Below are 24,621 nucleotides of genomic sequence, written 5' to 3'. Positions count from 1 at the left end.
CTTATCTGTTCCTCCAACCAGAAGAGGAGGCTCTTCAGCTCAAACAAGCATCTGAACCAGATCAATGTCCTACAAAATGCAAGCATGGCGTCCGTTTGCAGCATGCCCATGGTTCTGAGCACCTGAATTTAATAAGATTGCTCTCCCTTCACTCTGAGAGGAACAAATCAACTTCCACCTCTAAGTACACTGGAAGGATTGTTTGTAAGCCAGTTCTAGCCTTGATTGTACATAAAAGGAGTGCAATCACGTGTTTAAAGATTAGCACGTTCCACGGCGCTTTTCAGTCTAAGCATTGAGCCACGAGAATTGGAGTAAAGTACCTTATGAAAACTACAAGAGGAAAGGAAAGCACGGCGGGTGCCGAAAACAGACCAAGAGAGCAAATGAAGTGAGCTTCATCAAAAACGGATTCAGAAAAGAAAGCTGCCAATTGACCATTTTTAATCAGGCTGTATTCATCCTGCGGCACACTGTCAGCAAACCCCACAAAAAAAAAAGTCTTTCATTTGCTGTTCTTTCTGCAGTTTCGATATAACTTTGTTAGCACTGTAGTTTGTTGGTTTCCTTCACTGTTAACCAATTCATGGGAAATACTACTGGGCTGTAAATTTGTCAGGGTGAGCCACGGCACTTGTGCTCTGATGATCACATACTAGCAGGATGTGTTTATTCAGACTGAACAACTTCCCCTTCTCCTTTAATGGATAGAGCAAATTTTGCACCGTGTAATTCTTCCAAGAGGCCTCCTGAAGTCTCGGTTTATGGATCCCTGATTGCCCACAGCGGCCCTGAGCCAGCGTAACGTAGGGGCTCCTAGAGTCCTCTGCTCCACCACACAAACAGCCTCCAGTGTGGATCAGGCCCTCTCTGTGTGCAGCAGTACAGTTTACATGCATGTACACATTTTCAACAACTTAAGTAGCTGCTGCTATTGGGCCAGATAATTAGCAGACATGGGCACCAACTCTATGGGGCTGAGGATACCTCAGCCACCCCCGCCCCAACATCTGGGCAAAAGGGAGTTGGACTAGAAGACCCTCATGTCCCTTCCAACTCTACAATTCTATGACTCTATGACAAGCAGAAGACATACAGTGGTACCTTGGTTCTCGAACTTAATTCTTTCTTGAAGTCCTTTCGACTTCCAAAACGTTCAGAAACCAAAGCATGGCTTCCGATTTGCTGCAGGAAGCTCCGTTCGGCTTCCAAAAGAACGTTCAGAAACCAGAACACTCACTTCCGGGTTTCGATCTTTCGGGAGCCAAAATGTTTGAGAACTAGGCTGTTCGAAAACCAAGGTATGACTGCATCAGTATATCACAGTGTTCAGCTGGTGATATATCAGGATGTTGAAAACCAGATATCGCATATCGTCACTTGTGGACCAGGAAAAGGGGAGAAACACCAGCCATGGCTTATTTCTACCTTCTTTGCCTTCTGTGTTTGTTTTCTTTGTTCCGTTGCTACTATAAAAATGAGGGATGTTTCTGTTGTAGGTGTTTGTGGCAAAGATTCACACCGCTCAGGATGAGAGCCCAGAGGTTAATCATTTATATGTATTGTTTGTTTCTTTTGTTTTTTGTTTTATAGTTTATTTGTGAGTAGGTGTTGTTATATAATTGTTTGTGCTGTTATAAAATGAATTTAAAAAATGGGGGGGGGGAGGATGAGAGCCCGGAGAGATTGGGGAGTTGGTGAAAGGTTTCAAGATGCTCAACAGCCACAGAGTTGGCACAGAGTAGAGGCCTCTTTTGTGCGAGAGACAGAGAGGGAATGAGTGAGCTGCTATAGATGAAAGAGATGAACCCCTGGTTAAAATCAGGAGTTATTCAGTCTGTTGAATGTTTGCTTTAAAAATAAAAATAAAATAAATTACAAAGTAATAAACAAATAAGAATAAAAATGTGCACCCCACCACCGAGACCATTCCATTGTAACTATCCAACCTCCCAAAATTTCAACACCTCTTGCGATGGTTTGACCCCTTTACAAATTCTACAAACACCCTCCATTTCTCCTCAAAATCATTTCTCCTGCGTATTCCCCGTCTTACCTTAATGGCACGTGTTAATTTATCACTAATAGCTATATCCCACACCTCTTTATACCATTCTTCCATTTTATACTCTGCTTGCCCCTTCCACTTCCTAGCTATAATAATTTGTGCAGCTGTCAATAAATTTGTGAGCAATAAATTCCTTCACAGCCTGCAAATCTTCCACCCCATTGTAAATTGGTAACAATGCTACCTCTGGATTTTCAGTCAGCTTTAACCCAGTGATTTCTGTTATCTCTTTAAACACCCTTTGCCCCCAAAATTGTACATATTTACACCCACACCACATGTGAACATAATTCCCTGTTTCCTGGCATCCCCTCCAACACCGAATATTTCTTGTTTATTTGGTTTAATCTGACTTTTTTGCTTTTATTGTTTTTATTTATTAAATTTGTACATCTCCCTTCACTTGGTTAAATTGGAATATTAATCCCTGCCCTTATTGTAGTTCAGCTTTATCTATTTATTTGGCATTTGCCCAAATGTGATTGGGACGCGGGTGGCACTGTGGGTTAAACCACAGAGCCTAGGGCTTGCCGATCAGAAGGTCGGCGGTTTGAATCCCTGCGACGGGGTGAGCTCCCTTTACTCGGTCCCTGCTCCTGCCAACCTAGCAGTTCAAAAGCACGTCAAAGTGCAAGTAGATAAAGAGGTACCGCTACAGTGGGAAGGTAAACGGCGTTTCCGTGTGCTGCTCTGGTTCGCCAGAAGCGGCTTTGTCATGCTGGCCGCTTGACCTGGAAGCTGTATGCCAGCACCCTCGGCCAATAACGCAAGATGAGCGCCGCAACCCTAGAGTCGGTCATGACTGGACCTAATGGTCAGGGGTCCCTTTACTTTTACCTTTACCCAAATGTGATATATGTTACCTTGTGGATGGAGTTGACCATCGCTGCTTCCAGTTCAAGTAGCCATTTTTCCACTTGACCTCTAGCTTTAGCTGTTGATATTGTGTTAATGAGGGCTATGACTTCTCCTTCGCTGCTTTTCATGTGTGTGATATCCAAGACTTCGGTAAATTCCACACTAGCAATTCCTTCAAAGCACTTTTTCAAGTGAGGCTTCACCCTGCAGAAATAAGAGAGAGGGGATGAAGAAACAAATGGTGCATTAGGCAACAAGTTATGACGCCTTCAAATAACAAGTTGTTTGTGCGTTGTATATTTAGATTAATAGTCTCACACTATCTCAATGAGTCAGAGCAGTTTCTTCTATCCACAGAGAGCATTTTTCATTCCCATTTATCAGTCTCACAAACAATACACTTTGCATATTAAATACTGGAACATATTAAACACAGAAATAAGCATCTACTGGAACAGTCCTAGAAAATTTCCAGCAAATAGCTAGACTGTACCAGGAATAGTACGCAACTTCAAAAAATCCACCTTGCTGCCTAACACATAAAATGATTTCGTGCATTTTTCATTTCAGATTCTTTGTTTCGTGTGTGGGTGTGAAGAGGTCTTGTGCTTAAGTGTTCTGTAAGTCCATCCGGAACAGTTTCCAGCAAGCAGTGAGACAGCCACCCAATGTTATTTTACCGCTGTGATCAATAACCATCCTTCTGACCCGTTTGTCAGACAGCTATTTGTGCTGAGGGCCTAACTGTTTCACGCCATCAGTCTTGTGCAGACTTTCAACCTGTAGGTATGTACAAGGATCAAGAGGCTTCTGTTAACGCTGCCCATTTCCTATAAGTAGGGGCAGAGAAACTTTTTCAACACATTCCTTTTGTGGACAACCTTCCAACAGCCATGCGCAAGAGCTGGCTGTGGCCACCAGAAAAAGAGAGATGAGCTACATTCCAACCACAAAAAATGCCATCTATATACAGACCTCTAACCATGTATTATCAGAATTATAGGACACATAGCATTCAAGGATAGTGCAGAAAAGAGCTAGCAAGGCATGTGAGCTGAAGAATGGGCAAAGCCTTGGGAGGGTCCCAGTGGCCTAGTGTGAAGCCTTCCATCAGCTTCAGATGCCCCTACCTGGTCAGGGATAGCCTAACTGCTGTTGTCTATGCTCCGGTCATCTCAAGGTTAGATTACTGCAATGCGTTATACGTAGGGCTGCCTCTGAAGATTCAGAAATTCAACTGGTGGAGAATTCAGCGGCCAGATTGCTCACCACAGCAAGACGGTTTGAGCATATTACACCGATCCTGGCCCAACTGCACTGGCTACCAGTTAGTTTCTGGGCCCAATTCAAAGTGCTGGTTTTGACCGCCTCTTGCCAAAGGAACCTACCCGGACCCTGTGATCATCTTCTGAGACCCTCCTTCGTGTGCCTCCTCCTCAAGAGGGTGGCAACATGAGAACGGGCCTTTTCTGCAGTGGCTCCCTGTCTGTGGAATGCTCTCCCCAGGGAAAATTGCCTGGCGCCTTCATTATACACCTTTAGGAGCCAGGCAAAAACATTCCATTTTAACCAGGCCTTTGGTTGATCTGGTTACATCCTACGCCATTTTAAAATGTGTTTGGGGGGGTGGGCTATTGGGATGTTGTTGTTGTTTTTTTATTATGTATTTTGTGGTTTTGTATCTTGGTTTTATTCTGTGAACCACCCTGAGACCCCCGGATATAGGGTGGTATATAAATTCAATAAAAACATACAAACAAACAGAGAAACCTGGAGAGATGCTTCTGCCCCCCCCCCCGGACCTAAGATGCCCCCATCCATCCTGCAGCATACCTGCTTCCCCCCCCCCCCTCATGGTTGCATGTTTGACTTCACATTTACAATAGAACCTCCACACACAGAGTCCAAGCCATGCAGTTCCAAATCCATGAAATCTCACCTGCAAAGTCTAGGATGCAGAGCATCTGTATTTGTGCGTAGGAACAATGCATGGTCACACACACGATCCCATTTGTAAAGTGGGATTGGACCCATTCCAACCCACTCTGGATCCAAATCCAGATCGTGATCCAAAGTGTAGAAATCTATAGAAATCCCAAGGACCTGCTCTGCTCGTCAACCCGCCACACCTTGCTTCAGTTTCCCTCCCCCCAAAGGATCATGTATCTTGTTTGCCTGGATGGATGATAGCGAAGGATGTGAGAGTTTAGGGAGAAAGTAGCCCAAAGCTGAAATTTACATTTGTTGCTCTTTCCACTTTTACCTGACTCATCAGTGACAGGTGGACCCCAGAAGCTTGCCCCCAGGAGGGAATGTGGCCCTCAGTTGGAAAAAAAGTTTCCTACCCCTGTTGTGAAGGGGACACAGGAGACAAAGAAGTGAAAAATGAAGTCAGGGCTACAACAGGAGGGATGGCAACGTTTTCAATATATAAGGAACCGGTGTCTATGTGTCTGAAGAGTAGTTCATTGTTACCTCACAGCATGTGAAAAGTTTGTTATGGTGAATTATGGCTGCGTATCAACCAATACTATATACCGTGTTGGATCTTTGGTCTCTGAGAGAATCTCCAGCAACTCGTCATTGGATAAGAAGAAGAATCTGGGGAAGAAGAGGCGCTTCTTTTCTAAATACTCATTCAGCCCCTTCAGAATCAGTTCTAGGAACTCGTTGCATTTCTTCAGTTTTTCCAGCATCTTGTCTATCATCACTACTGTCAGAACATGCTTGTCCTGAAGAAAGGAAGAAAGGATTTCGAAAATCAGTATCATCTCAATCTAAAGGCCAGCTGTTGTTGTTGTTGTTGTTGTTGTTGTTGTTGTTGTTGTTGTTGTGTTAGGGACTCAGTTGCTCTAAAAGCACGGGCAGTGAAGCTGTGACTATGCCAAGTGTTGCAGGATTCCAACTCCCATCAGCCCTGGGTAGTGCGGCCAATAGAATGGGATTCTGGGAGCAGTAGTCCAACAAGATATGGAGAGTCACTGTTTTTACATAGTTGCTCTAGAAGGTGAAAGGCCTAGAGGTGAGAGGAACTGGCTCCATTTCTGACAAGGAATCATCTTCCCTTGATCCTTCTGTGGCAGTGACATCATTTCAGTTCACTTTTAATTTGTATACTGCCTTTCTGTATACACAAGGCGGAAGAAACACCTACAGTCATACCTTGGTTTTCGAACAGCTTAGTTCTCAAAAGTTTTGGCTCCCAAACGCCGCAAACCCGGAAGCAACTGTCCTGGTTTGCAAACTATTTTTGGACACCAAATGTCCGATGGCGTTTCAGCGGCTTCCGATTGGCTGCAGGAGCTTCCTGCAGCCAATCAGAACCGTGCTTTGGTTTCCGAATGTTTTGGAAGTCAAACGGACTTCCGGAACGGATTTCGTTCGACTTCCAAGGTACGACTGTAATATGGAGGAATGGTTGTTGAAGTTATTGGAGATAAAGTTGATATGTTTGATTAAAGAAAAACTATTGCTCATATTTATCAGTAACAGTAATTAGGGAACCCCTTTTGGACTTCTTGTGTGAAAAGGAAAATGAATAAATCTGTGCATTTGGGTTGGAGGATTGGGGAAATATTGCCTAACCGAAAGTAGATCAGTTGGATGTCATTCTAGAGTGCATATTCTGAGTAATTTCTTTTCTGTAACTGACAGGTGGAAAATCAGAAGCACTGTTGTTTTTCCTCTTTTTCCTCTCTTTTTTCCTTCTATTTTTTGGCTTTCCTTTGGTATTTTATTTTCTCTCACACACTCTGTTTTTGTTTTTATTTAGATTAGTTTCTTTTCTCTTACTTAACATAATCTTATTTTTTTAAAAAGAAACAGGCATGCAACCTTTAACAAATGAATTTACTAATGAATCACTTTTTTAAAAAAATCATTAAGCAACACTTTTAAAAAAAGTGAATTGTTTTTAACATATCTTAGCAAACATCAGATGAGAGGAAGCATTTAAGATAGGGTATCCACGCTTCAATTTTACAGAGGAGAGGTGGCATCTGCAGATTTATTTATTAATTACTCGGTTTATTTATTAAAACTCATTTGAGTAAGGGTTAGTATCTGACAAGCTCCAGTAACTGAAGCAATCAGTATCTGACATCTACTAACAGCTGGCATTTCCTAGCAATTAATATTGGACAGTATCTGTTCCACTATTTTCAACGGAATTTAGTAAATGTGGGTTTTAACTGTTTACCTTTCCTCTAGAACTGAGATAATGAAATTTGAGGTCAAATGCCCTGGAATAGCTCAGTTGGTAGAGCATGAGACTCTTAATCTGAGAAACATGGGTGTGTGGCCTATGTTGAGCAAAAGATACATGCACCGCAGTGGAGTGGACTCGATGTGACGGTCACCTCCAGGCTTGATTATTGTAACGCACTCTATGTGGGGCTGCCCTTGAAACTGACCCAGAAACTCCAGTGGGTGCAGAATGCCGCGGCAAGACTCCTTATAGGGTCTTCGTCAGTGGAGCGAAAAAGTTTGCTGGCCCCTGATGTACACCATCCCTACAAAACACATTTTCCTTCTCAAAGTATTCTTGGCGCTGCTATTTCTTGACATCCAATGGCCTTTTAAAAGTTATTTTTGTTTTTACTTTTATTATGCATTTTGTGTTTTTAAATTGTGATTTTATGTTGCATCTGCCCTGAGACCTGCAGGTATAAGGCGGTATACAAATTTAATAAATAAAAACAATAAAATATTTTGAGTAACAGAAAACAATCTTTATTACGGTCCATAGACCCATCAATTCGTTACCAAGCGATACACAGCTGGGACACCCCGCCCTCAAACCACTCAGACATCTTACTCAAATTCGAAATAGGAAACATTAGTTCTTGTGACCACTCTTGTGAGTAATCTTTCCTCTCCTGTCCCCCAGGTGCTTTCTTTGCCCTTTCACCCTCAGCCCGAAGGAAAATGCTCTGAATGGTGCCACATGAGCACCTTCAAGCGGTAGCTGCATGAAATGTAAATTTTAGCACATTTTAGCACAGGCTACAGCCACCCATTTTCACGATTTCCTCCGGCTACATTTCACAGCTACAACTGTGATGGAACATCAGGAATAAACAAGGCAGTCATGGATCAAGATTTTACAGAGCATTGATGCCACCTGCGGATGTCTTGCGGGTGGGGGTGGGGAATTAAAACTATACTGCGGCTAAGCCAGGGCATGGGAAAAGAATCACTGGTCTGTTGTTATGCCAAATTCCATATCCCATATCTTAATATGTTTTTAACAAAGTCTTCCATTTCTCTTCCCACATTGATAAAGATCATGCCTTTATTCGATTTGTTTAATCAAAAAACCAGGACGAAATCAAAAGAGCAATTCCATCCTCATTGCTCTGAGCCACACAGATAAAAACCGATTCAAATCTGGGGTAAAACACAGGGCAATGGGGATTTTTACAGTTCCTTGCAGCAATTATAAAACACAACAGCAAGTCAGAAAATCAACGCACAGGCTTAAATTTACGGCAGTTCTCAATGATAGGGGATTTTTGTTCACAACTATAAAACCTAGTTGCTAATCCTAGGCACACACTGCCACCTTCTGGGGGAAAGGTTCCTGAGAGTTTATGCACATGGAAATGGAACGGCAGAATGGGCTACCAGACTGTTTGTTGTCAGTACCGAGCTTTACTTTCAGTCGTCAAATAATTTTTATGGAGTTTTTATAATTACATTGCAACAAAACTAAAGAAAAACAGGGAAATGAAATGAAAATATCACAGAGAGAACAGAGGATCTATGTTGTCCCTTCCAACTCTATGATTCTATGGCTCTGTCTACAAACTCTCTCTCTCTCTCTCTCTCTCTCTCTCTCTCACACACACACACACACACACACACACACACACACTTCTAGACCAGCACGATGATATCTTGTAATAAGGCATGAATACCAAGACTTACACCCAGAACTTTTACATTCAACCTACAAAGGAACAGATGACATTTTGAACACCACATTTTTACGACATGCAAATCCAAACCTTTGCATGGTTAGGGTTTACTTGCCTAGTGCCAATTAAGTGTGCACAGGACTGCAACATAAGGGCCAGATCCCACTGAATTAATTAGGGTTTATCCTCTAATAAGGACAGAATACGGGTCACTGGGCTTCTGTGACTGCTTTGCTCTGTTCCTTGTAACATCTAGTTTAACAAACGTGTTACATGACTTTGCATTGCCTATGCTCCAGCCCTGCCCCGCCCTGCCCCAATGGCTGCTGACAGCAGGAATGACACAATTTCACACATCGCGTTGAAGTAGACATTACTGGGAACAGGGGGTGAAAGAGACATGGAGACATGGAGCAGGGGCAGCTCAGTGTCTCCCACAATGCCTAGTGTCCACAGGATTGCAGCCTAATAATAATAATAATAATAATAATAATAATAATAATAATAATTTATTATTTATACCCCGCCCCTCTGACTGGGTTTCCCCAGCTACTCTGGGTGGCTCCCAACGGAATATTAAAAACACAATAAAACATCAAACATTAAAAATTTTCCTAAACAGGGCTGCCTTCAGATGTCTTCTAAAAGTCAGAGAGTTGTTTGTTTCCTTGACATCTGATGGGAGGGCGTTCCACAGGGCAGGTGCCACCACCGAGAAGGCCCTCTGCCTGGTTCCCTGTAACCCCACTTCTCGCAACGAGAGAACCGCCAGAAGGGCTGAATGATGGGAATGGAGATGCTCCTTACTTGATCCGATGCATGCTTATTCAGAAGTAAGTTCCACTAAGTTCATTGTGCTTCCCAGCGGTGTATTCCAGAACGGCAGTTTAAGTCCTGCTGAAGTTATTGGGACTTACTTCTTGAGCAAGCATACTGAGGACCAGATTTACAGTTGCAGCCCAAAATGCATGTAATTGAAAGTAACCCTTCTTGAAATCGATGCTGCTTGGTAAACATCAAAGTTCAAGACACTGAGTTGCCTTTCACAATTACAATGACTTTCATTCCCACAATTACATGCATTCTGTTAGAATCTTCCTAATATTCCTTCAAGTTAACAATGGAAAGTTTTCAACAGGATAGTTTTCAGCATGTGCAATTTAACTGAGGACAGACTTTATTTCTGAACTGATGATTTTTAGCAGTGTTTTTGAGCTTCATAAGACAAACCACAATTTCCTCTTTGTTACCATCAGTAGTTCTTATCTGATTTCTAGATTATATGGATGGATCATAGACCACGCTATGTATGCCGTTTCAAAAACAGAACAAATGCTACCTGGATGGCACATTTCATGATGTCCTTCCATGTTTTGTCCACAGAGGTGAATCGCCTCCCTTCTTCAGGCATCTGAGCCATAATGTCAGGAGAACTGAAAATTGGCTCCAGATACAACCAAGTAGCCTGAACTTTGAGCCATTCATCCAAGATCTCCTGCACCAGCAAAAGTTTTGCTTCCCATTCCCTGAGAAACAGAACACACAGAGTTTTAGATCCTTGCTTACAGAAGCAACCTTTCTCTTGGGATGAAGGCGCACAGTAAGTCTAAAAATTTCATACACCTGTAGAACTGGGAGTAAGGGGAAAAATGCTAGCTCCAATGTAGTTCTCTCTCATGGTTTCACAAAGGAAAGCAGTTCCAGAGCCTGTGCTTACCCAACAACACAATGGTTCATGCCCTGTTCCCTTTCCCATCCTAGCCATAGTTGGCTGGGGAGTCCATACCATGGCAGTGAAATGCAAATTCTGTACCAAAAAGTTTCATGCTAAGGATGTTGAGCATAAAAGGTATAACTAATTTCCAATAATAATAATAATTTATTATTTATACCCAGCCCATCAGCCACTTGGGGCGGCTCCCAACAGAATACTAACAACACAATAAAACATCAGACATTAAAAACTTCCCTAAACAGGGCTGCCTTCAGATGTCTTCTAAAAGTCATATGGTTGTGGATTTCCTTGACCTGCGCCTCCATGGACAGCTGTGAGTCCAAAATGACTCCCAGGCTGCACACCTAGTCCTTCAGGGGCATAGTTACCCCATTCAGGACTAGGGTGTCTTCCACACTAGCCCACCCTCTGTCCCCACAAAACAGTACTTCTGTCGTCAGGATTCAACCTCGATCTGTTAGCCACCATTCATCCTCCAACCACCTCCAGACACTCACACAGGACATTCACCACCTTCACTGGTTCTGATTTAAAAGAGAGGTAGAGCTGAGTATCATCTGAATAATGATGAACACCCAGCCTAAACCCCCTGATGATCTCTCCCAGCGGCTTCATGTAGATGTTAAAAAGCATGGGGGAGAGGATGGAACCCTGAGGCACCCCACATGTGAGGGCCCAGGGGTCTGAACACTCATCCCCAGCACCACTTTCTGAACATGGCCCAGGAGGAAGGTGCGAAACCACTGTATAACAGTGCCCCCAGCTCCCAGCTCCTCTAGATGGTCCAGAAGGATATCACGGTCAATGGTATCAAATCCATAGACCTGTCCAATTTGCCTGCTTATTTAGTATCCACTCTTTGGGTTTTTTGTAAAGGCAGGAGGAGAGCGACACAGGAGAATCAAGAGTACATCTGTACAGAAACAATAAAACCAATACGTATTATGTTTTCACTCAGCATTTTACTTCACAGGGTTCCTGTGAGATTGCATGATGTAAGAATGGTAGGGCCCAAATAGGGACTGGTGGGAAATTAAGCAGAGGATGGGCTCTGGGAGCCAAACTCTCCCTCCACCATAATGCTTTCCCTCCAAAAAATGTCCTACCTGCTTTTCCTCCCAGAGGAGGCTACTTCCAGTCTCAAAGCAAAAAGAGAGGAAAACCACAGAAGTTAAGGGGGATTGGGGAGTGGGAAGTATGGTAAAAGGAGTTTACCTCTCCTCTCCAGCCTGCCCCATACTTTAAACTACCTTCCTCCCACGTTGAATTTATATGAAATCAGCAATTTGCTTTTTCACAAAGGTCTGCCATTCTCGCATGTCCTTTGAGCCATAAATAGCTTTGAATCATCACAAGGCCACTTGTGTGCTATGTTATTGACATCGCCCCCTTAGGAAATATTTTACCTCATCTTCTTTTCATAAGGTTTAATGAAAGGAGATCCTCTCATGGTCTGCGTTTTAACAATGTGGTCATCCAGCAACATCTGAATATCATCCACAGATGATAAAATGTGAGTCCCGGTTTCCCTGTAAGGAAGAAGAACAAATTCCATGGCATCCCATTCTGAAATCATTTTCACCATGGCCTTCTCAAGCGAATGCTCTTTGCTGGCTGTTTCACTGATGCCTTCGAATTTTTCCAAGAATTGCTCAAGGTGCATATCAATATATGAAGAGACAGTTGAATCTTCAGAGGGCTTCAGAGGGAACCCAGCTATTTCTGACATGGCCTCCCAATGCCGGTCTTGCAAGCCGGGGTTGCAAATCACTTGGATCAACGGAATGTGCTCCTTAAATTCCTCCACTTTTGTCCTGACCCTTGTTGTTAGAAATAAGGCATTTGGGGAATCGTGGAAGGTTTTTTCCAGTTTGTACAATGCACGCCAGTAGTTCCCTGTATCCAACTCAACTGTATCCGGGTTCACCTTGGTGAATATTCCATCCATCCAGTTTCTGTATTTGGTGTTAAACTCTACTGCCATATCGTAAAGCCGAAGATACGGATTTAACGTATCTTGGATTTTTTTACGTTGAGGATATTGAGATGCTAACCACCCATAGGCCTCCTCCTCTGCATTAAACTGATCAATCTAGAGAGAGAAAAGCAGAATTGTTTTTTTAAAAAACATAACATAGGTCATGCGTTAAATCATATCTACACTACAACTTTTAGAGGGTGGAAGTCATACACGTGGTTTAAAAATCTACACAGTGCAGTAGGTACAGAGATACCAAAATAAATTCTGTGTATGTAATATCCATTCATTCATTCATTCCCTGCCCATCTGGACTCTCAGCGCTGGACTTCAGTGTCCGGGCTGAACAATGGGGGTGGAGACGCTCCTTCAGGAGCTTTGCAAGTCTCCCTGCACTGCTCCTTTCTGCCCCCGATGCTTTCAGAAGGTGAAAGCACAGTCAGCTTCCTTTTTCCAGCACTGGGAGAAAACTGCTTCCTGCTCCTTGAGCAACACATGTTCCTGCTGCTGATGGGCAGTTCAGAGAGCGCCTTTCTCCAGCAAAGGAACAACCAGGAGGCCACTTTAAGCTCTCGCTCGTTCCTTAAAGCCCTGCCCCTACCCACCCCAAACCTCGTTAAGTATAACAATTTAATTCACTGAAATTGTAAATGCTTGTACGCATTACTGTGTGTTTAAAATTGTTTGGTTGGTAACTGATTTCTAGAGCATTCTCTAGCAGTTCTCATGTGATTGGCTAATGTTGGTCCCCTAGGACAGTGGTCCTCAACCTTGGGCCTCCAGATGTTTTGAGACTACAATTCCCATCATCCCTGACCACTGGTCCTGCTAGCTAGGGATCATGGGAGTTGTAGGCCATAAACATCTGGAGGCCCAAGGTTGAGGACCACTGCCCTAGGAGACATCTACTGCAGAGACTCCATTTTATGTGACTGTGCTTTAGAATCCACTGTGAACACTACTAAGTTGAGTAGAGTGTGAGAGTGCTTCTTCTCTGCGCGAAAGAAAGAGAGCAAAGCTGCAGGAGAATCTCTCATAGGAGCTGCAAGGCATGGCCTAACTGAGATACAGAAGACTGAAAGTGCTGAGCTCTGGAAAGAGAGGAATATATGGTGGTTTAGAAGTTAGAAGAAGATACTGTAAGCCAGGCATGTCCAAATGTGACCCTCCAGATGTTTTGGGATACAATTCCCATCACCCCTGACCACTGGTCCTGTTAGCTAGGGATGATGGGAGCTGTAGTCCCAAAACATCTGGAGGGCCACATTTGGCTATGCCTGCTGTAAGCCTATGCTTGGATAGGCATGTGACTGTATTATGTTTTAATTCATGGGTAGGCAAACTAAGGCCCAGGGGCCCGATCCAGCCCAATCGCCTTCTAAATCCGGTCCTCCGACGGTCCAGGAATCAGTGTGTTTTTATATGAGTAGAATGTGTCCTTTTATTTAAAATGCATCTCTGGGTTATTTGTGGGGCATAGGAATTCGTTAATTTTTCCCCAAAAAATATAGTCCGGCCCCCCACAAGGTCTGAGGGACAGTGGGCCGGCCCCCTGCTGAAAAAGTTTGCTGACCCCTGTTTTAATTCATCTAAGTTTCTGCAAGTAAAGCTTTTGAACATTGGTTTAATTTCCAAAGAAGGGTGTCGGGCATATATATGATTTGAGCTGCTTAGCTGCGGTTTTGCTACTCTGACTTCAACAAACCTGACATCATCTATGTTGTCAGGTGTATTGCAGGTAGCCGTGGATTCCCACAAACGACTTCGCAGGTGAAATGGGGAGGTGTGGCAGGCCGCATTTGCCAGAATTGAATCTGAGACCTTCTGTATGGTCTGTCATTGAGCTAAAAGCTACCATCCTCTATGAAGACAAACCCAAAGCCTTACCTTATCAGCAGCTGCATCTAGCTTTGTATTCAATGCCTGGGCTTTTTTCAGGTACCGGTTGATTTCCTGAAGGTCTCCGTAAGAATAAAATTCTTCAACTTGCTTAGCATAACTCTCCAGCTCCTCGACAAATCTTTCACAGCGCATCTAATAAATAGTTGCAGATATGAGACAGAGACAAAGGCATGCATATACACATCATAGAGTATTAGAATATGAGGGCAGAAGTTTATTTGTACATATTTAGTGTGCCTTTTGTCACTGGGTTTGCATAAGAAGAAATAAAAAATACAGAAGATCAGTACTGTAAAGTGAGAGCCAAGGATCTAAAACAGCCCAGCCATAAAGCCTATAAAGCAGGCACCCCCAAACTCGGCCCTCCAGATGTTTTGGGACTACAACCCCCACCATCCCTGGCCACTGGTCCTGTTAGCTAGGGATGATGGGAGTTGTAGTCCCAAAACATCTGGAGGGCTAAGTTTGGGGGTTGCCTGTTATAAAGCAATTAATTTAACTATTTTCCATGGAACTATTACACATAAAACCTTATATTTTAAAAAGTAGGGTGGGATGCTTTGTGAGCTAACAAGTTAAGGCCCCAACCCAGCTGTAGAATCACAGAACCACAGAATTGTGGCGGTGGAAGGGACCCCGAGGGTCATCTAGTCCAACCCCCTACAATGCAGGAATCTCAGTTAAATCATCCATGACAGATGGCCATCCAACACCTGCTTAAAAACCTCCAAGGAAGGGCAAATGTTTCTGCCTACCATCCCTATTTGCTGGATCATGAAGGATCAGGGCAGAAACACTTTACTGCTGAGATTTTGGTAGGTCAATCATACTATTAAAAGGACTAAAGCCCAAATTGGCACTTGCCTTGAGCAAGTTAACTGATATCCGCTTGCTTTAAAATAAGTACTATCAACGCAGCAATCCACAGTATTATCCCAGTAAACCAAGTACCTTAAAAAAAAAGAACTGAACGCTTACTTTAAGCCCTTCTTGAAATTGTTCTGTTTTCTCCTTAATGATCTTTCTGTGTTCTTCAAAAATCTCCCCCATTCGCCCATACCACTGAAAGACACTGTTGTTCAGTCGAATATCTACTGGCGAAAAATTTGTACACTCTATCAGGAATGCAAGGCAGTTTTTAGAGTCAATTAATCTCTGCTCCATCTCCAGCATGTCAACTGTTTCCACTTTCTCGATATAAGCCTAGTGGGGGAAGAAACAACAACCGATTCATGCTCTTGGTGGCAAACACGTTTTAGCACTCTTTCAACCTGAAAAAAATTCATTTATTGCATTTATTTATTTTTAAACATAACGTACAGTCACACTCCAATACATAATTAGGTTTGCTTAAATATGGCAAAAGGAATTCCGAATAGAGTCATTAAAGTGTGCTTTATAAAAAAATTGTTAAGCCAAAAAGGAATGAAACATGGGGGGGGGGGTTGCTGCTTGTCCTTGGCGGTACTTATGCATAGCCTGTGTGGATTCTTAGAATTGAGAAAACCTTTTGTTTTCAGTTTTTTTTAAAGTAAATTTATTTCCTTGTAAAAAGAAATGCATACCTTAAATTCCATTAGTTCGTGTGTATTTGATGGAGTGGAAAGGGCCCTCTCTGCTATCTTTTCAAACTCTTCACACAGCCTGAAGTTGGAAAAGCAAATTAGATAGATGGGTAGATAGACAGAAACATACATGCAACAGATTTAGGAAACCAATCCATTTTGCATTCCAGTGAAGCAGTGCCTTTCGGTCTCGGCGGTGAGTAGACTTCAGGCTTCCTAGAACTCCAAGATCCACCACCCAGAAGGACGTACATAAGAATTTGGAGCCCTGGGTTCATTCTGCCCCCAGGGCTTTCACACAAAAATCCACTCCAGGTTAGCTTCCCCTTCCAACCAGTTTTCTTCGTTTCAGCAGTAAAATGTGGATGAGTAATTTTGTTGTCTTCATTCTAAAACAACCCGAAGCCATTGCTTATCTAATACAAATCTACCAGGAGATCCAAGTCTACCTTCTATCTTGACTTAAGCATCCTTCTACAATGGATGAGAAGGGAAGGCCTACACACTCCCCATTCTGAACGTCTTTTATAAAACAAGAAATGCTAACAATTCCACAACCATGCAGTGTCAGAGAGAGGGCAGGCAGAGTTGTGCCGCAGAAGAGAAGACTGTCGCTTTACTGGGAACAGGGACCATACGATAGGGCCCGATCATTTGCGCAGAACTGCCAAACCTATCAAGAAACAACGCAAGGGGCAAAAAATATATAGCCCGGGCAATTATAATTGAGTGATAACTTGAGTGAGGTACGTAGTGGCATGAGAACATATAGGGCAGAGAGAACAGAGCATCTAATAATAATAATAATAATAATAATAATAATAATAATAATAATAATAATTATTATTTATACCCCGCCCATCTGGCTGGGTTTCCCCAGCCACTCTGGGCGGCTTCCAACCGAATATTAAAAACAGTACAGCATCAAACATTAAAAGCTTCCCTAAACAGGGCCACCTTCAGTTGTCTTCTAAAAGTAAAATAGTTACTTATTGCCTTGACATCTGCTGGGAGGGCATTTCACAGGGCGGGTGCCACTACCGAGAAGGCCCTCTGTCTGGTTCCCTGCAACTTGGCTTCTCGCAACGAGGGAACCGCCAGAAGGTCCTCGGTGCTGGATCTCAGTGTCCGGGCTGAATGGTGGGGGTGGAGGCTGTTTAGGGCTTTAAAGGTCAGTACCAGCACTTTGAATTGTGCTCGGAAACATACTGGGAGCCAATGTAGATCTCTCAGGACCGGTGTTATGTGGTCCCGGCGGCCACTCCCAGTCACTAGTCTAGCTGCCGCATTCTGGATTAATTGCAGTTTCCGGGTCACTTTCAAAGGTAGCCCCACGTAGAGCGCATTGCAGTAGTCCAAGCGGGAGATAACCAGAGCATGCACCACTCTGGCGAGACAGTCTGTGGGCAGGTAGGGTCTCAGCCTGCGTACCAGATGGAGCTGGTAGACAGCCATGAGTCCAAAATGACTCCCAGGCTGCGCACCTGGTCCTTCAGGGGCACAGTTACCCCATTCAGGACCAGGGAGTCCTCCACCTTAAAAAAAGAACATGTCCTGATCCAAGAAGAGGAGATCCACACATGGAAACAGCCTTCCAAGTGCACAACCAATGCTGATGAAGACATGCATTCAGACACAGGCATTCCTTTATGTCGCGGTCACCCTGACCTGCGCAGCACCCCCGGATGTTTTACGATCTATTGATGACTGCGCCAACGACAAAATAAATACCTGCTGTCACTTATTAATCACTTCAGACCAGGATATTGTGGAAGTAAAATATGTTGCTTTATTGTTGGTACATAAGCGTAATGGTTTCAGTATTAGTCTTAATAATGTTCCAAATAACAGATGTTTCCTATACCGGCCTCTTACCTCTAATTATAACTATTACCGGCCTATTACCGCTAAAGACAACTAAATGTTTTTTTGTAAATAAGCACTCAAACTCTCTATCCTGACTGATTAATAACCCACACCATCTATGCCTCACCTCAGTATTTAAACCAGCTCTATCTCTACTAACAACCAACTCTCAACTAACTCTCCTCTCCAATCTACTTCCCCGACCAACCGACTACCAACCGACTACCAACCAACCGGCTACTACCTGACCAACTGACTCCAGGGGTGGGCTTTTTATACTCAGCCAGAGCCCACCCCCTTGGGTTCTAACAGTTCTATTTTGTTAACCCTTAGTAACCCGGCCTAACTTGAGGCTGATCGCCACACCATCCACATGGCATCCTCATCCAGGCCCAATTGAATCAACTACATCAGAACTGAGGAGCCTCAGGCTCAGGGCTAAATGTGGCCATTCAATCTTCTCCTGCATGCTCCCTTCCAACTCTCTACAACTCTATGATTATTGCCTGGCTGGGATGCATCCCTGAACTCCGATGAGGCCACCTTGCTGAGGAGCAAAAAACCTCAGATTTTTGCATGGCTGCCATGTAGCAAATCGTGCAAAGGGAAGAGTAATGTCCATTGACCCACCCACCTTTCCCCCTGGCCACATCCACCACTGGCCCACAGACCTGGAAGGCTGGAAAAAGGTTGCCCACACCTATACTGGGTACACCTTTTCACATGGTTACAAATCCAGGTCCTAAACGGCAGCCATCAGCTGTTACAAATTAGGTGCCCCCTACTAGACTTCGATCAGGGCCACCTGATATTACACTTACTTCGTATTTAGATCCTGATGGTCTTTGAACATTTTGGCAATGATTTTGGAACAAATAGCATCAGCTCGTTTTGTCAGCGTTCTAATCAGTTCATCACAGTGCAACTCATACATTCCAAGACGAATAACCTGCAGCACAAATAAGGGTGGGAAATTGGTTAATTACGGAAAGCAATGATCACCCCCAAAATTACAGAATTATAATAATCCTGCTGATCATTTGCATTTTCTTTTCTTTCTAAACATCCTGGAGAATACTAAACGAAACTGCCCCACACACAATACCTTTCTAGAATTGTACTGAATTTCATCCCGGAGGTTTTGGTACTGGGCAATCGCTCCTGTTATTTCGTCAAACGTGTACGCCTCCGAAAGGAACTGATCGATGTCCCGATCTGCTTGTTTGGTTATCAAATCATGGTACTTGTCGTAGAGTTTGAGGTGCTCGATAGGTGCCACACTCTGCTTGGCAATCTCATCGCTCACCTTCTTCTTATGCGCTTCCAAAATTTCATCAAGGATTATGGGTCTCAAGTTCATGGATCTGTTCTTGCTTTCAGGCTTTCAAAACAAGATATATGCATAGTTTCTCTTACTTTTAGTAAAGGAAAGGAAGATGTTGACTAAGATTGCCTATGTGCTGTTTCTTGGTTGCTAGGGCATGGGAGAGAGGGGTTTCCTTCTCACGTCCTAGTAGGATCTGGCTTCCCCTCATCTCAGGAAGAGCCTCTCCAAGGAGCAGACAAGGAGAACGTTACTGAGAAATCATCCCCTCCGATGTCAACAGAGGTTACTTCCAGGGAAGCAACAGTTCAGATCTAAAGCTCACAAGGTATAGTTCAGCTTTTTAGCTCAAGGCTGGCAGAAAAGCAACAAACTATGTTATTAGAGAATTGCTTACCCACTTTGAATAAAGCTTGGTCTCCACTCTGGGCAATAGGTTAACAGCTTTCACCATAACTGAATAAATATTCAGGAATATGATTTCATAGTCAGAAAATGTAGGCTCAAACTTAACATTCTCGTTTTCAAGGATCAGCCTTATTATAAATCCAGCGTGTTCATAGGCTCGATGAGATTTCTGCCGGAAAAGAACTAAGTGCATTAGCTAGCCTACAGGACAGAAAGCAATCAGGCTCAATGTATAATGACTCCAACCCTGCGCTTGTCACTAGAGGCCCTTCTATCTGCCCCCCGTCCCAGAGAGGTTCAGAGGGTGGCAACAAGAGAACAGGCCTTTTTCTGTGGTGGCTCCCCGATTGTGGAATGCTCTCTCCAGAGAGGCTTGCCTAGTGCCATCATTACATGACTTTAAGTGCTAGGCAAAAACATTCCTCTTTACCCAGTCCTATGGCTATTCAATAATCTACAGCCTGTGAAAGTGTGGAAAAGAGGACTGTTATTATGATTAAGCTGTCAGTATGCGTCTTATTAGGGTAGGGTGGCACTGTGGTCTAAACCGCAGAGCCTAGGACTTGCCAATCAGAAGGTCGGAATTCCTTGCCAATCAGAAGGTCGGTGGTTCAAATCCCTGTGATGTGGCCAGCTCCTGCCAACCCAGCAGTTCAAAAGAACATCAAAGTGCAAGTAGAGAAATAGGTACCACTCTGGCGGGAAGGTAAATGGCATTTCCATGCGCTGCTCTGGTTCACCAGAAGCGGCTTAGTCATGCTGGCCACATGACCCGGAAGCTGTCTGAGGACAAACGCCGGCTCCCTCGGCCTATAAAGTGAGATGAGTGTGCAACCCCAGAGTCATCCGCAACTGGACCTAATGGTCAGGGTAAAGGTACCTTTACCCTTTACCTTTATGCTTCTTATGTTTTTATTATGTTTCTATCATTGATGTTCTGTAATGTGTTTTTAATGTTGTGCTGGGATCTTTTGATAAAGGGTAGTATATAAATTGAATTATTATTATTATTATTATTATTATTGGCTTTTTTTTCAGCTGGAACTCGCAAGAGCTCAGTTCCGAGAACATCTCAGGTGGATGCCATTGCCATTCTAAGAGAACAAGAGAGATGTTCATGGTGAGTTCCGGGACTAATACTTATTATTATTATTATTATTATTATTATTATTATTATTATTATTATATAAGTGTGGGGGTGGGTTGTGGCATTCTTGGACTCTTCAGACACCTGTTCATTCTTCGAGAATCGTTAAGTTTCCAGGGCTGAAACAATGGCTTCTATTTTGTTTTGCAGTGACTTAGGAACAGATGTTTCTTATCTGTTCACAAGAAACATAAAAGTCCGTCAGTCATGATCAAGATATGAAGGAATGAGGCCACCTTACACTGAGCCAGGCCATTGGTCCATCTAGCTTAGTACTCTCCAAGGCTTACTGAGGCTCACTGCATAATGCTAAAACTACGATATGCTGTTACATACAAAGCAGGCCAATAAGAGGCAATATGAGTTGACTCATCATGTTGACAACTATTGACACCTGTTCCACCCTGACTTTCAAATTTGCAAAGATAATTGCAATCAGTACATTAATCACAATCTTCGCAATCATGGTATCTCCTCTGCTAGGCATTAATAATAATTTCATGTGTCTGAATTCACCCGTTCCCCTTGAATATTCAAGACTCGCAATCACTAGCTGAGCATCAGTCACATGTCAGCCAAGCTACAGCGGTGTTCCTTTGTGTATCAAAAGCCAAAAAAATGCCTGATCTTTTGCAGCCTTTTGCAGCCGTCTATCTTCCTAGAAAATATATTCATAAGATGCACACTGAAAAATGGGGCGTGTATAGACAAGTTCATAGTCCAGCCAGGAAATCTTACTTACTGGAGGCGGTACAATTAAATCTGTAAAATCCTGCATTGAAACCAAAGCTAAACTTTGAAGTTGCTGGGTCATTAAAGTAGCAGCGCAGTTGAAGAACGCCTCTAATTTAGCACTGCTGGCATTTGTGGGCACTTGCTTTCGTTTATTGCCTTGGTAATAGATATTCTGCACTTCTGGAAACCACCTGAAAGGGAAAGGAAATGTTTTAAGTGAATCTCACCTGAACACACCTTTTAACACTATTTTTTGGTATTGTTGACTAAATTGACTCCTAAGAGTTCAAACGTCCTGTCTTGCAAAACCATACAATAAAGTATGAAGCATCAAATAGATGTGAGCTGCTTGACATCAGTGATGTCACAGGCACTAGCCAATAGGGTCCCAATACCTAGGGAGTTGAACAGAATCTGTTCCGCAAGCCAAAATGTTCCAAAACCAAAATGCAGCTTCTGATTGGCTGCAGGAAGCTCCTGCAGCCAATCGGAAGCCGCGGAAGTCCCGTTGGACTATCGGCTTCCAAAAGAATGTTCGAAAACCGGAAGAGTCACTTCCAGGTTTTGATCGTTCGGGAGCCAAAACGTTCGAGAACTAGGCTGTTCGACTTCCAAGGTACGAATATACAGTCATACAACCACATTCCGCACAGCACTCCAAATGACAATAAACACACTGGCTAAGAGAATAATCACATCTTTCCCAACAAGCGAAATATGGTGGGCTCTTCTGTGGAAAAAAACACTGCACCTCCCCACACAAAAAATAATAATATCATTGCAGATTAACAGGAAATAAAAATTAAAATAAAGAGCAGAATTAATTCCATTTGAATACACGAGACTAGCAACAGGTTGATGTACGCATATACATATCCCTAGAAAGTTCTAGTATTCATATCCAAAACAGCATTTCAAGTATGACAGGAAACTCCATCCCTGAACAAGTAATCGAAAAAGGAGTTGTGGCCAGCCCTTAAACCTGAGGTACATTATTCACAAAATACGCTTTGGTCTTACTTTTTAAAAAGAGCATCTTTGGTAGCTTCCATATGCCTCACAACTATGTTCTGGAAGAACGAGAGCTCCATCGAGTCCGAACGACTATGAAATGCCTCTTTATCAAATAAGCGCAAATTTCTGTAGGAGTCATGAAAACAATCTGGTAAAACACATTTTCCCAAGTCACTTGCTTCTGGTGTTTATAGCTTTAAACAAAGAAAACCATAAATGTTCTGTTCTGTTGCGTGTTAAGATCCCCAGGAGCTTCCCAATAATAAAGACACAATTGACACAGAATTTAGTTTTAGGTTATTGGCATAATTTTGGCCACAACTTTATTGATTACAGATAGTGTGTGGTTTGTTTAGGCATTGATTCCCGACTAGCTGCACCTGACCTCAGCAGGGCAGCACTGATGACTGGGCCCCACCATATCGTCAATACAGGTAAACACTGTGGGGGAGCACTGGTACGGTCACATGACTCAAGCTCACCCCAAAATGCTCCCAAGGACTCTTGCGTGGCCCTACTCCCCGAAAGGGGTTGACAAAAGCATGGAGAGTCCCTAGATTCCTTTAACGGAATGCATGTTGCGCATTGGAGGGGCCAGGTTCTCCGACCTCCCCTCCAGACACACCTTGAACCAATGCCTAACTGCCAAAACTTACAAAGTTGTGACAATTTGCTACGCAGCAGGCGAAATCCAAGTGGCACCAGCCAATCAGCCAAATGGGAAAATTCCTACCGGGCCCCTGCCCCAACAGCAGATGACCCACGATGGCATGGCAAGGTCATAAAGGTAAAGGGACCCCTGACCATTAGGTTCAGTCATGGACAACTCTGGGGTTGCAGTGCTCATCTCGCTCTATAGGCCGAGGGAGCCGGCGTACAGCTTCCAGGTCATGTGGCCAGCATGACTAAGCCGCTTCTGGCAAACCAGAGCAGCGCATGGAAATGCCGTTTACCTTCCCACCAGAGTGGTACCTATTTATCTACTTGCATTTTGACGTGCTTTCGAACTGCTAGGTTGGCAGGAGCTGGGACCGAGCAACAGGAGCTCACCCCATCACAGGGATTCGAACCGCCAACCTTCCGATCGGCAAGCCGTAGGCTCAGTGGTTTAGACCACAGCGCTACCCGCATCCCATGGCAAGGTCATAGCAAGGCCCTAAATATAGGGAGGGTGGGAGGGTGATCCGGTGCATGAAGCGAAAAGAAGAAGCTCTACGCAATGTGCAGCGGTATATATAAAGGTCCCTCAGTTAATACACAAAAAAATCCAATTGCCCAGATCTGCCCAGCAACCGAGGGACCACCAATCGGGTTGTTGTGGCTATCCAGTCGCTCCCACCCACACAACAATGAGGTCAGTCCTGATGATATCACCTCTGTGAGGAGGACCCGATTTGTCAAAAGCATAGCATGCTTTCATCATATGTAAGTCCTTGTTTGGATTTGGAAATTAAGTCTATTTCCAAATCCAAACAAGGACTTCTATATGATGATCATGAGGAGGACTATAGCCAGTTGCCCCAGCCCTGTGGCTTATTTTACATACCTAAGCTCCACTGTGGGGGGGGGGGGAATCCCATTCATTACAGGTGGGAGAGGGGAACCACCTCTTGCACTTGGGAGCTAACTCTTCCACTGATATGCATAGGAAACTTCGTTCATACCATGCAAATGGCATTCTGGATTGCTCCGAATATGATCTGAGGGACTAGTACCTTAACATTGGAAACTTAAAGTGGGAAGCAGCAAAATTTTGCCAGTTCTACTGTCTTACCCTGCTGGTCTTCAGCAGGACCAAGTAGGATGTTTCTTTGTTGGTGCATTTATGAGTGCTTTTAGTTAATAGTTTTTAAATCTTCTGATCTTTTGGGTATTAAATGTATTCTTGAAACCAACCAACCAAACAACCTGTAAGTCACTTTGAGACAAGAATTGTAGGAAACGACAAATACATAAATAAAATCTCCAAGGGACCAGCACAGCTTAGGATCCTTTGGATCCAAGCTGCTTCCTGACATCGACTCCCTTTTGGCTGTTCTGACATCAGAGCTTCAATGGCGGCTGGGATGGGCTTTGGAGGAGGCAGCAGCAGTAAGGAAAGAT

The 24,621-nt window shown here is 43.6% G+C and overlaps 1 protein-coding gene across 2 annotated transcripts in view; it reads right to left on the bottom strand.

Annotated features, from left to right (window-relative positions):
- DNAH7 (dynein axonemal heavy chain 7) overlaps positions 1–24,621 on the bottom strand; it is a 132,167-nt gene that overhangs the window by 87,662 nt on the left and 19,884 nt on the right. For both annotated transcript variants that reach the window (XM_060281450.2, XM_088654000.1), the window contains exons 9-20: positions 22,525–22,644; positions 21,512–21,695; positions 19,612–19,791; positions 18,996–19,271; positions 18,712–18,839; positions 16,025–16,103; positions 15,438–15,662; positions 14,445–14,591; positions 11,986–12,671; positions 10,184–10,370; positions 5,465–5,658; positions 2,932–3,130 (exon numbers count right to left, since the gene is read on the bottom strand). In XM_060281450.2, the coding sequence (XP_060137433.2) occupies positions 2,932–3,130; positions 5,465–5,658; positions 10,184–10,370; positions 11,986–12,671; positions 14,445–14,591; positions 15,438–15,662; positions 16,025–16,103; positions 18,712–18,839; positions 18,996–19,271; positions 19,612–19,791; positions 21,512–21,695; positions 22,525–22,644 (2,605 nt within the window). The remainder of the gene's footprint in view (positions 1–2,931; positions 3,131–5,464; positions 5,659–10,183; positions 10,371–11,985; positions 12,672–14,444; positions 14,592–15,437; positions 15,663–16,024; positions 16,104–18,711; positions 18,840–18,995; positions 19,272–19,611; positions 19,792–21,511; positions 21,696–22,524; positions 22,645–24,621) is intronic.

This window comes from Zootoca vivipara, chromosome 1 (genome assembly GCF_965207765.1).
Source record: "Zootoca vivipara chromosome 1, rZooViv2.hap1.1, whole genome shotgun sequence".
Classification (NCBI taxonomy): Eukaryota; Metazoa; Chordata; class Lepidosauria; order Squamata; family Lacertidae; genus Zootoca; species Zootoca vivipara.
Note: the sequence above shows the minus strand (reverse complement) of the source record. Positions and strands in the feature narration are given on the sequence as shown.